Source organism: Myotis brandtii, unplaced genomic scaffold, assembly GCF_000412655.1.
Source record: "Myotis brandtii unplaced genomic scaffold, ASM41265v1 scaffold182, whole genome shotgun sequence".
Classification (NCBI taxonomy): Eukaryota; Metazoa; Chordata; class Mammalia; order Chiroptera; family Vespertilionidae; genus Myotis; species Myotis brandtii.
Genome location: NW_005356751.1, coordinates 4,057,370 through 4,069,822, shown reverse-complemented (window position 1 = coordinate 4,069,822; position 12,453 = coordinate 4,057,370). Strand labels below are relative to the sequence as shown.

General features: G+C 41.5%; 1 protein-coding gene across 1 annotated transcript in view; it reads right to left on the bottom strand.

Moving 5' to 3' along the window:
- Nucleotides 1-12,453, bottom strand: part of CEP152 (centrosomal protein 152kDa) — a 100,959-nt gene that overhangs the window by 29,865 nt on the left and 58,641 nt on the right. Inside the window, exons 14-19 of the mRNA XM_014537831.1 lie at nt 12,120-12,215; nt 11,421-11,530; nt 10,539-10,667; nt 10,273-10,405; nt 5,020-5,301; nt 2,851-2,982 (exon numbers count right to left, since the gene is read on the bottom strand). Coding sequence (XP_014393317.1) covers nt 2,851-2,982; nt 5,020-5,301; nt 10,273-10,405; nt 10,539-10,667; nt 11,421-11,530; nt 12,120-12,215 — 882 coding nt within the window. The remainder of the gene's footprint in view (nt 1-2,850; nt 2,983-5,019; nt 5,302-10,272; nt 10,406-10,538; nt 10,668-11,420; nt 11,531-12,119; nt 12,216-12,453) is intronic.

Below are 12,453 nucleotides of genomic sequence, written 5' to 3'. Positions count from 1 at the left end.
TTGTCTTTTAGTTGTATTTTTGAAGTGGTTGTGCGAGGCAGCAATTTCCGGTGTTTACCTATGCCGCCATCTTGGTTTCTCTCTCCAGGGCTCTGTGTTCTTAAGGAATGATCTCTTTTCTATTTTCTATATTCTACCCAATTTTATTACACTTCAGCTCTGAGACACATATGCGTAACACCTATTATTTCCTCTTTCTCTCTCCCTCCTATATTTCCTTTTGAACTATTTCAACAAACTAAAAAGTATAGAGAATAATGTAATAAACACCCAGGTACTGCCACATGACTTAAAACTAGATTAAAACACTTTTACTTATGTTGGATTATTTCCCTAAGTAATTGGTGGAATAAGATTATGAATACAATGTGTGAATCATTTATAATGTCTGTTATGCACATTATTATCCAAAGTGGCTGTGACATTGGGACAGTAGCGCATGCTTGATGTTATAATCCATGATGTTTTGTGTATTACAGCTAAGACGAGAGGATCTACACATTTGGCACAAAATGGCACCTGAAGTTTGGCTTAGTTTGCATGTCTCCAATCTGGTAGGTATGAACATTTTTCCATTTGTTTTTGCTGTTTGGAATTCTCATGAAGTTTATTTGTTCATGTCTTTGGCATACTTATTCATGGATGCTTGTTTTGTTAACATATACTAGTAATAATGCTCTTCCTGTTTGATTCATTTATTTTCCTTATTTTTACCATCTTCTTTTGTTATTTTTTTATTACAAGTAAAAATGTTTTAAACGTTTGTACATATTTTATCCTATTTGTCTTTGCTACTGAGTCTGTTGCCTCAAATTTTATTATGATACATATCTGAAATATCTGATTTAATGGCTGATGTTCAGTGGTTAGAGTGTTGGCCCGAAAACCAAAGGGTCACAGGTTCCATTCCCAGAAAAGGGAATGTACCTGGGTTGTAGGTTTCATACCTGCTCCCAGTTGGGGTGTGTGTAGGAAGCAACCAATCTATGTGTCTCTCTCACATGGATGTTCCTTTCTCTTTTTCTCTCTCTCCTCTCTCTCTCTCTCCCTCTCGTCTACTCTCTCTAAAAATCCATGGAAGGCCTGGGGGGTAACAGGTGCAGAGTGGAGGGGTCAATGGGGAAAATATGAGACATCTATAATACTTGCAACAATAAATATAAAATTTTAAAAATCAATGGAAAATAAAAAAACAAAACTCTTTAATCAACCTAGATTTTATGGCAATGCTGGGTGTGGGTAAACAATATTTCCCAAGTGTTATCTGGCTGTCAGAAGAGTGTTTATTATAATATTATTTATTATTCTGTTGTTTTGAAATGATTTACTGATGTTTTATTCACAGTTGGGCCTAACTCTGAAGTCTGTATTTTACTGAATAAAAAAGAATGTTATATTCATGATTCTATACTATCGGAATTATTGCTTTTCCAATAATTCTGTGTTGGGGTTGGACTACTACTTCTTTTCTAGAACATTAAAAAAAAAATCTCTAGTCCTTTTAGTTTTCCAATAAATTTTAAAATCATAGGGTCAAATTTTAAGACTATGTTCAGTTTGATGGCATTTTGATTAGAATTGATTTACACTAGCAAACTAAGCCGGGAGAATACAAATGATTATAGTGAAGGAACATAAGATCTCTGGAAAGGAGAGTTGGATTGATTATTTACCAAGGAGAATCCTATATAATAAAAGGGTAATATGAAAATCGACCGAATGGCAGAATGACCGTTCGCCATGATGTGCACTGACCACCAGGAGGTAGATGCTCAACGCAGGAGCTGCCCTCTGGTGGTCAGTGTGCTCTCACCCACAAGCGGGACTGGTGGCTGGGAAGCGCAGTGCAGGAGCTGCCCTCTGGTGGTCAGTGTGCTCCCACCCACAAGCGGGACTGGTGGCTGGGAAGCGCAGTGGCAGTGCTAAGGATGTCTGACTGCAGCTTAGGCCCACTCCCCGCGGTATTAAGGTATTAAGCCTTCAATTGGACATCACTCGAGGGCTCTCAGACCACAAGAGGGTGCAGGCCAGGCTGAGGGACCCCCACCTCCCCCAGTGCATGAATCTCCCGCGGTATTAAGGTATTAAGCCTTCAATTGGACATCACCCGAGGGCTCTCAGACCGCAAGAGGGTGCAGGCCAGGCTGAGGGACCCCCGCCACCCCGTGCATGAATCTCGTGTAACAAGCCTCTAGTATGTTATAAGAAGACTACTGACACAGAACAAAAAACAATCTTTAAGCAGGTGAAAGGACACTGACTAGCTAGTAAACGGATAAACACCTGTCCTCAATTTCTCCTAAAGATCTGGCAAGACAGAGTGCAACTGAGTTTCACAGGTAAGGTTATCTTCCTGATTCTGTGAGTTTCAAGATTTCCTAAATACAGTGGGGCCTTGACTTACGAGTGTCCCGACTAACGAGTTTTTTTGAGCTATGAGCCGTCTCTCGGCCAATTTTTTGCTTTGAGTTGTGAGCTAAAATTCGGGTTACGAGCCAGCTTCAGATACCCCACCGCTAGTTGGCGCAGTGAACGTCACAGTGAACGCCACAACATCAGCCCAGCATCACGTGTCTCGCTCGTTCACTTTTTGATTTGACATACGAGTAATTTGAGTTATGAGCTCCGTCACGGAACGAATTAAACTCGTAAGTCAAGGCCCCACTGTACATTCTCTCTCCCTGAGCAACTTGATGACAATGAGAACAGGGACCACCGGCCAGGCGCTGAGCTAATACTTAACATGCATCATCACATTTAACCCTCCAACAACCCTGTGAGTCGGCACCAATTCCCAGGACTGAGATGAGAGAAGAGGGCAGGAGAGGCCCTTCCCAGGAGAGTTCTTACCCGTTTGGCCAAAAAGACCTCTTGCTGTTCTTCCCACCTCTTCTGTTCCGCTCTGACACGTGCTTTATACTCTGCAAGCTCAGGCAGTTCTTCCAGCCATCGATGGCGAGCATTTTGCACAGCTGTTTCTACCTGCAGGATATTGCGAGAGAAAGAGGTAAAGGGAGGTATAAAATTTCAAAAGGATCCCATTTGCAAATGGCAACTATGATGGCATGTGTCTGTTACACTGCACTGTACTACATCACAGTTATAACTGACTTCAAGTACCGCCCCTTACCCCAAACAGTGGAGTCTAATCCATCTGTTCTAAACTTCCCATACTGACCCATGCAAATGCCACAATAGGAAGTGAGGGCCTAGAAATGTTTGATGGCCAGTACTGTTTTAGAAAGCTCTATACAAAGTACCAATTGCCATTTCCCTATGTATCTTAGGAAAAGGAGAAGGCAGGCAGGAGGGTTGCTTGGTGCCAGCTGCTGTCCAATCAGTACACCTACCCCCCTCAGTCCTCACGCCCTACACACACACACACACACACACACACCCATGCATTCACACATACGTATGCAAGCACCAATACAGTTTAGAGCCTTATACCTGGCAAATTTTCCTGCAGTCAAGAATGAGTTTGTGACTAAAGAATAAGGGTAATACATCAATTCAGGCAAAAATCTAAGACTTGATGAATTATAAGGCTAATCTGCTTATAAATCTATTACAAGATCATTTATTAAATAATCATTCCTTATTCTCTTGTTTTGAAATACACAGATACACACATATATACTATATCCACACATACACACCAAAGTGCAGCTGATATAAGAGGCTGTATTCCTCACTAAAATGTCAAATACAGTTACAGGTAAATTCCAAAGAGTTAAAAATATGGGGAAAAGATAAAGGACCTGTAGAAATTTATATTCCTTACAAAGTTAGTATGAACAATTCCCTTGCTACTATACTATGCTATTTGCTTTTCCTCACAAGAGCTATACTTGAGCTTGATCTGTCACTGAACCCTTAAACATGTCTCTTTGTTGACAGAATATTTTCTTGCTCTGTTCAAGTCTCATGGCAAACATTTCAGAAAATTATTTTAACTGATGGAAGATATACTTGATACCATTACGTACATTTTCCTATGTTTCCAGACTTTAAGGATGCCTTGCAACATCATGTAGAACAATTTGACAAGTAGGCAGAATTTTCAAGTGTTTAGCAAAAGCTGAGTATATTTTTCAAAATGTTACCTCAGGTTATTATCTTAAGACTTTTAATAATAGTTTTAAATAATAAATACACAATAAATAATATTATATGAAGGTTCCAGGAACTTCTAAGGTCTAGAAACCCTATCGTATGGTACGTGAGGTCAAAGCCATTTTCAAAACAATTGAATTCAGACATTCTCCATCTTTTTACTCTTGTTCTCTCGCGTTGAAACAGTATCTATCGTTCTCCGGGCAACACGCTATGTGGTGGTGTCGCTGCTCTCACGGCCGATGGAATATGTGCTAGAGTAGATGTTTTTGAAAAACTTCTTATGTAAAGGTAGCCCGAGACCAAAAAATTCAAGAAGTGCTGTTATTGATAAAACAAACAGCTCATCTTTATTCTGTGCACACAGAGCTGTACTTTTCTCGGTGGGACAGTTCTTGGAAATGAAGTGACAAGCCCGTTAAAAGTGAAACAGCTTTCTGAGTGTGTCCCAGGGGAGGTAAGGGCACCACTTTGGGGCAGAAGATGGGATTTACAAATCACGTCCCTGCTTATTCAACTCCACAAGTCTCAACACAAACACTGTGGTTTTAAGTTTGCTTAGCTACAGCTACGTTGGTGGAATGTTTTCTATACAGGTAGACAGGAAAGGTTCGTAATTAAATTGTGTTTAATTCAGCTGTAAAACCACCGTCTTTAACCTCAGCTATCTGAATGCTCAGAGTAACCTCAGAAGAGCAAACATTTTGTCAACGGAAAGAATATACAGAAACGTTGAGGGGCAACAGTTTTTATAACAGAAACATAATGAAGATAATTTTAGGAACCGCATAGGAGTCCTCTACCCTAGAATGCACAAACATTTTAAAGTATAAAGTTCTGAACCAGTGCAATGATAGCATTTTGTAGGCTTTTGCTAATAGACAAGCAGTTCCAATAATTTACCTGTTTGGCAATGTTTTCACAATATTTGAGTTCCAATTCAACCTCGAGTTTCTTCAAGGCTGCCTTGATAGCTCTTTCCTTTTCCTGCTCTAGATCCTGCTGGGCCCCCTGCTCCTGTCCTTCTGCCACCATTGCCATCTCTTTCTGGGAAACAGCATCTTTGGCGGCTACCTGGTCCGTCTGGCTGTAACAGTCAGAGGTTGTCTTTTTCATTGCCTTTGCCGTTTGAGCCAGCTTAGCCTGCCACTCCTTTTCAATCTGTTGAAAAAGTTCTTCTTTCATCTGTTTTCAAAAGAAAAATCGTATGAGAAGGAAAATATTCAAATCACTATTAGTGAAAACTAGGATAGCCAAAAAGACAGCCACAGCTGTGTTTGAAAACCATCTAGACATTGTTGTGATAATTACATGAGGTTTGGAAATAAAGTCTGTGGAAATATGTTCTCAAGTAATTCCTGAAAATTACTCTTTGACCTTATCTACGTGACATAAATCACATGGAAAATTTAAGTATGTCGTGTAAGGTCAGGCTTTCTTGCTTTCAAGATGCAACCTGCTGGAGGCTTCGGCATTGCCGATACCAAGATGACCTGATAGGAAGAAAGGAACGGGGGGAGAAATGGAGAGAGGGAGAGGGAGAGAAGGAGAGAGGAAGAGATGGAGAGAGGGAGGGAGAAGGGGAGGAGATGGGAGGGGGGAGAAGGGAGGGAAGGAGAGGGAAGGAGAAAGGAAGGGAAAAACTGTTGCTACTAATATGTGTTTCCCATAAACATAAGGCTTTCCACAAAGCAGGCACTCTGCACATCTAATTAATGAACCTAATTTCAGTCAGTTGAATGGTGTCCACCTGGCCAGCAGCCACAAGGACCAGAGCAGCAGAGACTCAGGTGCCTTGTCCTTGACAGCCTACAAGTCTCACCAGACTGTCCTCAGCCTGCACGCAAGCTGTTCCAAGCATGGCACCCGCCCCCTCTCCTCTCCTAGGTAAGCCCCTGCCTAACCCTGGCCGAGGGGGGAAACGTTCCTGCCGTGGGGTCTTCTCCACGTGTAAGTAATAAAGGCTACATCCTTCCTCTCTGGTCCCCCGTGTGGTTTTTTTTTGGACTATCAAAGGACGGTGTGGCACTCCTGGGATTGGAGCTCTTCTGTCACACTGGTTGTCTGGGTCTTTTCTGGTTCACAGCTGACCTAGACTAGTTCTGTCTTAAATGCCATCTGATTCCTCCCCACCACTGGCACATGCCGACTAGATGATCTCTATGTCTGTTCAGTGCTCTGTGATTTTGGAAAATCTCCAGCGACCAAGGGACCCATTTCTTCACAATCAGGTCATGGGGACTTGCAGCTGCACCACATAGATGAGAAAGTTGTCTGGTGCTGCATCACATAACACTGGTATTATTTTTTTGTCTGACTATTTTTTGTTTGACTATAGAAGAAATCCTCAAATTTTCTTCTCTGTGTATGTCTATCCCTCAGGAGATTTTCCCATTTGCACCTGCATTTCCTTTTGAACCACAGCAGAAAATTGCTACCAATTTTCTCTGTTTGTGGGTATATAAGTTAATTTTGCCACCTCATAAACCAGCTAAAATTTAGTAATTTAAAACAATAAACCTCTCTTATTTTTCATGATTCTGTGGGTCAGCCAGGGCTTGATTCTGGTCTAAGCCAATACAGCTGGTCTCTGCAGGCGACTGGGGCTACATGGTCTAAGCTGGCCTCACTCACATGTCTGGTAGTTAGTGTGATGTCTGCAAGGGCAATGGTGATGATTTGATCACATGTGTCATCATCCAACAGGTTATCCCAGATCATTCACATGGTGGTGGCCACAGGGTTCCTAAGAGCACCAAGCTTCCAAAAGCCTCAATGCATCAATGCTTCCCAATGGCCAGTCAGTCATGTGGCCAAGGTCAAATTCTAGGATGAGAAAGAGTCTCTGCCTCTGATTGAGAAGAGCCACAATATCATGCTGCAAGGGGGCATGCATTCAGGGGTAGGAAGAAGGTCTGGCCATTTCTGCAATTCACCACAGTGAGGAAAACCTTGTTCCCTCTCTTCACAGAGGAAAAATAGTAGATTTATTGGGCATAGGGATCCGCCACCTGAAGATATTACAGAAATATCTATTCCGAAAGTTGTACCACTAAAGGGAAAGAAATATTTGGATAGTTTTAAAGCACTTAAACTTGTTTTGCATGGCTCAAACTGCAAAAATCTCTCTAACTTGTAAGGACTGACTTAACATGTATTATAACTAAACCAGAGGCCCAGCGCGTGATTGAAATTGCGCGAAGAGGTGCCCCCCCCTCCCGCCGTGCGAGGAGGCACCCCATGGGTGGCCAGGACCCGTGCCTGACTTCTGCCCCAGGCCCCCCAGTCCCCCTGCCTGTGTCCACTCAGGGCCACCGGAGCCGCCACCCTGGCTCGGGCAGGCCCCCCTGTCTCTGTCTCCGTCTCCGTCTCTGCTCCGGGCCTCACCTGCACACGCAACCTCCTCCTGTCCAGTGTGACCCGTTACGGTGTCCCAGCCTAATTTGCATATTACCTCTTTATAGATAGATATAGATATAGATATAGATATAGATATAGATATATGAGCCTTAATGTGTACAGGTATGGCATTATGAATGGGACTATTGAACATCTCTGCCTTGTCTATGAGTCTGAAGGGTTCTGTGTGCATGACTTTTTTCCCCTTTCTCTGAACAAGCCAGGTTAACATGAGGAAAGTTCTGTGTCAATAAAAGCTTTAGCGCTTGGAATTCAGCTCCTACTTAACCCCCAGCTGGACTCAATAACTGTTTCAGAACACAGCACATATGAAACTTTGGACTACCGGTTTTGACTGTCTTATAAATTCTGTATCCAGACTAAGTCCCTGACCTGAAGCTCAGCCATAAGAAATATGGCTTATGCCCAGCAGAGAAGGGCTACCCAAAAAGTTACTTACTTTTTTCCAGAGTCTAATATCATTCTTCCATTGTATGAGTGTGAAATATATCATAGGCCCTAGTTGGTTTGGCTCAGTGGATAGAGCGTCAGCCCGTGGACTGAAGGGTCCCAGGTTCAATTCCAGTCAAGGGCACATGCCCGAGTTGTGGGCTCGATCCCCAGTAGGGGGCGTGCAGGAGGCAGCTGATCAATGATTCTCTTTCATCATTGATGTTTCTATCTCTCTCTCCCTCTCCCTTCCTCTCTGAAATCAATAAAAATATATTAAAGTATATGTATATACACACATATATATGTATGTATATGTATATATATAATAGAAAAACAGTTTGGTATATCTTTACCTACCTCTGGAGGATACGAAATAATTAAAGTCTCTTAAATTTAAAGAAATGCTGTTCTGACTGGCTTAGAAAGACTCCTAAGCCATATAAAGGGTATATATAGAGAGAAGGAAGGAATTAAACTTTTCATGCTAAGTACAATGGCCCTTTAAGTGTGTGTGGGGGTGTAACTACAAAGGGACAGATAGCACAAGGGACTTTTTTAGGATGATGAAACTGCTCTGTATCCTGATCAATCTACATGTGTTAAAATGTGTAGAACGGTATACCATATTTAAAAATGAGTCAATTTTACTGTAGGACAATTTTTCAATTTTAAAGATAAAAAATTAACCTGTAAGTGTCTTCAGAAGGACCAAGTAACAGTTTTGACTTTTCTTCCTGCCCCAGTGCAAGCACTCAAGAGCCAAAGTACCAATCTGCAGCAGCTATAAATTGCAACTCGCCAATTATATGAGGTCCAATTTTACAGCCAAATTGATTTCTTTTTTTTTAAATCCTCACCTGAGGGTATGTCTTCATTGATTTTAGAGAGGAAAGGAGAGAGAGAGAGAGAGAGAGAGAGAGATCAATTAGTTGCCTCCTGCACTCACCCTGACTGGGGTTCGAACCTGCAACCTAAACATGTGCCCTGACCAGGGATGGATCCCGCAACCTTTTGTTGTATGGAACAACACTCCAACCAACTGAGCCACCTGGCCAGGGCCAAATTGATTCTTTTTAAAGTACCAGAAAATATATTCCTGAAAAGAATTACTTCTTTGAGAGAACTGATCTTATGCTCTTGCCATTGATCATATATATATATATGTATATATATACATATGTGTGTGTGTGTGTATTTGATCTTATGCCGTTGCCGTTACCATTGATCATATATATATTTTAAGAAAGAATAAAAAAAGAATCATACTAGAGATCTATTTTAATTTTTATAACATTACTAAAAGCTAAGTTTTTAACTTCTAGGTAATTTAAGATCCCTTCTAACTTTTAAACTTCCAGTACTAACTTAAACAGCTTCCTTTAGAATTATACATGACCTGTTTTTTATGTTTTTATTAATCTACTCAAAAGTAATCAAAATATTTGAGTTCCTCACCTGCTCTTTACTATTCTTTTTAAGTCTGTGGTAGCAAGGCCTTGCTTTAATGTGACTTATTCAAAAGCTTCTGTTTAGAACATTTACTCAGGCCTTTAAAAATATTTTCTAATCTAGACGCAGGTGGCTTTCAAACTGTGGTCTGTACCTGGTCCAAAGTGGGAGTGAGAACTGTGTCTGGATGAGACCCTGAGGACAGTGAAGAAAAGAAGAGGTGCCCCTCTTTCCACGCGATCGGACTCAGGACACTCAGCAATGGCCGCTTGGAAGAGCCAGGGAGGAGCAGAGCACACGGGAGCCCCTCCCATTTCCCTGAGAGGCCACACTGACACTGACCTTTCTCTCCACAGCCTCCATGCCACCCCCTTCCCTGTCATGAAACCCAAATTCAAGTGACCACTGTGCCCCCTCCAGAATGCAACAATGCTCCGACACTGGCGGAGAAACGGGCCGGAGCAAAATGCCCCTGAAGGAGTACTCTGTCCCGGGCTCAGAGGACTGGGTAGGGTCACCTGAGCAGCCCACAAGCAAATGTAAAATGAGGATCCCGGGTTTCAGACTCAAAGTGACTCAGGTCCACTCCTATTTTCAGAAACTGTTTTTGCCTCTTAGGAAAAGATCGATACAGAAGAATGACTTTCTGCTATATGTAGGCCAGTTTCTACTAAGGTCTTAATAATCATCTCAACACTTAAAAGTATGATGTGACCTATATTAGTGTGAAATCGCCAAAAGAGACGTCTACGTATGCCTTCCCCCCTGCACAGGAGAACAAGTGTACTGGTTTCAATGAAACAGTGAGGCCGGGGAAATCAACTGAAGGAAACATGGTATTAACTTGTGCTGTACCTTCTCCTGCATCTGCTGCTCCTTTTCGATGCTCTTCCTGAGAGTTGATTCTAGGTCACCCTTCTCTCTGCACACTTCCAGGTAACACTCCTGCACAGCGGCCATCTCCTTATTCATCTTATCCAGTTCAGACCTTGGATACACAAAAGCAGCAGCTAAATGACCACAAAAAAAATACAAGGGCTGCAGCACAATGTTCTCTAAAATGGGAAATAGGAGAGTGTTGTCTTCCAGCTTCGAAGGCAGCTAAACTGTTTTATTCTCACCTAAGTTGCAAGCGAGTCCCCTCATAGACCTCAAAGAGCTGCTGCTTCTCCACAGCATGCTTCGCTAACAGGCTCTCTCGAATCTGGGCTTTCACAGCTTCATGGTGCTGCTGGTAAGTCCTCTCACACCTGCGAACAAGGCGGCCAGCGGAACCTAAGGCAGTGCCCAGCTTCACAAGAAACCCCAAGTCCACTGGTTTCCCTTCCTCCCTTTCCCCGACTCTTCTCTAATGCACATGATAATTAAGGTCAGATTGGTTGTCCCCAACCAAAAATAGTAATGATTAATTTTCACTGTATCATAAGAATCTTAGAATTTTCTTTCCTCAAATGTTTCTAGAAAAAGAATTAGAAACTTGGATTGAAAATGTCCTTCACACAGAGAGAACAGTCTGTGTTGCGGACTTGTTTATAAAAAATGAATTGAAATAACGGGGTATGTGTGGTTCCTAAATTGCAAGTCATCTACATTAAACACAAATACTTAGTAGTACCAAACTCACAAGTAAGTTATGTTCCAAAAGTCCGTTTCCAAGTTTATGATTTGGTATTTGGAAGACATACCCTTTCACAGATCTCTTCCTTATATAAAGTAGCCTTTAAAACATCATTACGCTATCCCATTTCAATGAACCACCATTTGACGGTGCTATAGAACCCAACACACCACCTAACATCACTTCTATGGAAAATGGGTTCCAAATTCTAATTTGAGAAGCCAGGGACTCGTCTTCTCCAAGCTAAGGTCTCAGTAGGGAGGGGTCACTCCATCATTTCTCTCGAATCTTTTTTTGGGGGCTGTGGGAGGGGAGGAAGATGAGGGGAAAGCAAATGGGGAGGGTGTCCAGGAGGCAGGCATTATATAGACTTTATAGACTTTACCTATCAATAGTTTCTTGTTTATCACGGTCAAAATCTTGTACCATTTGTCTCATTTGATTACATAACTCCTGATTTGTATTTCTCAGTTTTTCTTCCATTTCTTTTAGTGCCTACATATAAAAGAATAAAGTGTTTGTTGGAAATAAACATCATTTTCAATGATTAATCTCATTTTTAAACATCCTCTGTATTTTATCTCTACCCTGTAACATTATCTGACATAGCATTTTCATAATCCCACAAAAGTCTCTTCATGCTTTGATAAGAGTACAGAATCATTTCTTTGACAAGAAGCTTTCTCTAAGGAGTAAAAATTTAAATTTTGTATTTTATTTGAAATATATGAAATGAAAACACTTAACCAGAGAAGTATTGGCTAATTGATGCCTTAAAATAAGTCTTAAAATTAACAGTTTTCAGTAGCCTTTTAAATAAACAAAGTTTTACTTTGTGGTCAAGGGCTGGCTAAGGAGGAAAGAACACCTCTATTAGCCAAGCTACTGTACAGACAGAAAACTGGATTTACACTAACTTACTTTCTAATGAAACTACTACCCTGTGACCAACACTAATGGGAAATAACTGGAATCCTCAATCACCTACTAATATCCTTGTCTTCTAACTCACATTGCCTCCGTATTTTTGCATTTAATGAGGCCATGGAAATTCTCACAAAATATTTTTAAAATTTTTAATTACCTGATTTTGTTGTTGCAAAACTTGAATTTCATTTTCAAGTCGCAGAATATCATCTTTGACAATCAATTCAGAAGTAGAAGAGGGATCTGTTTTAGTCTAAATGTTTAAAAAAAAAGTCAAACGTTTTTCAGGTTCTTAAAAAAGTCTAAGTACTTATCTATCTATATAAAAAGCTAATATGCAAAGTGTCCCCTCAGGAGTTCAACCAGGAGACTGGGAGTTCAATCTCTCACTATGATGTGCGCTGACTACCAGGGGGCGATGAGGAACATGGCAGGCAACCAGCGGCGGCGGCAGGGCGCTGAGGGAGCAAGGGAAGGAGGAGGCAGGTAGG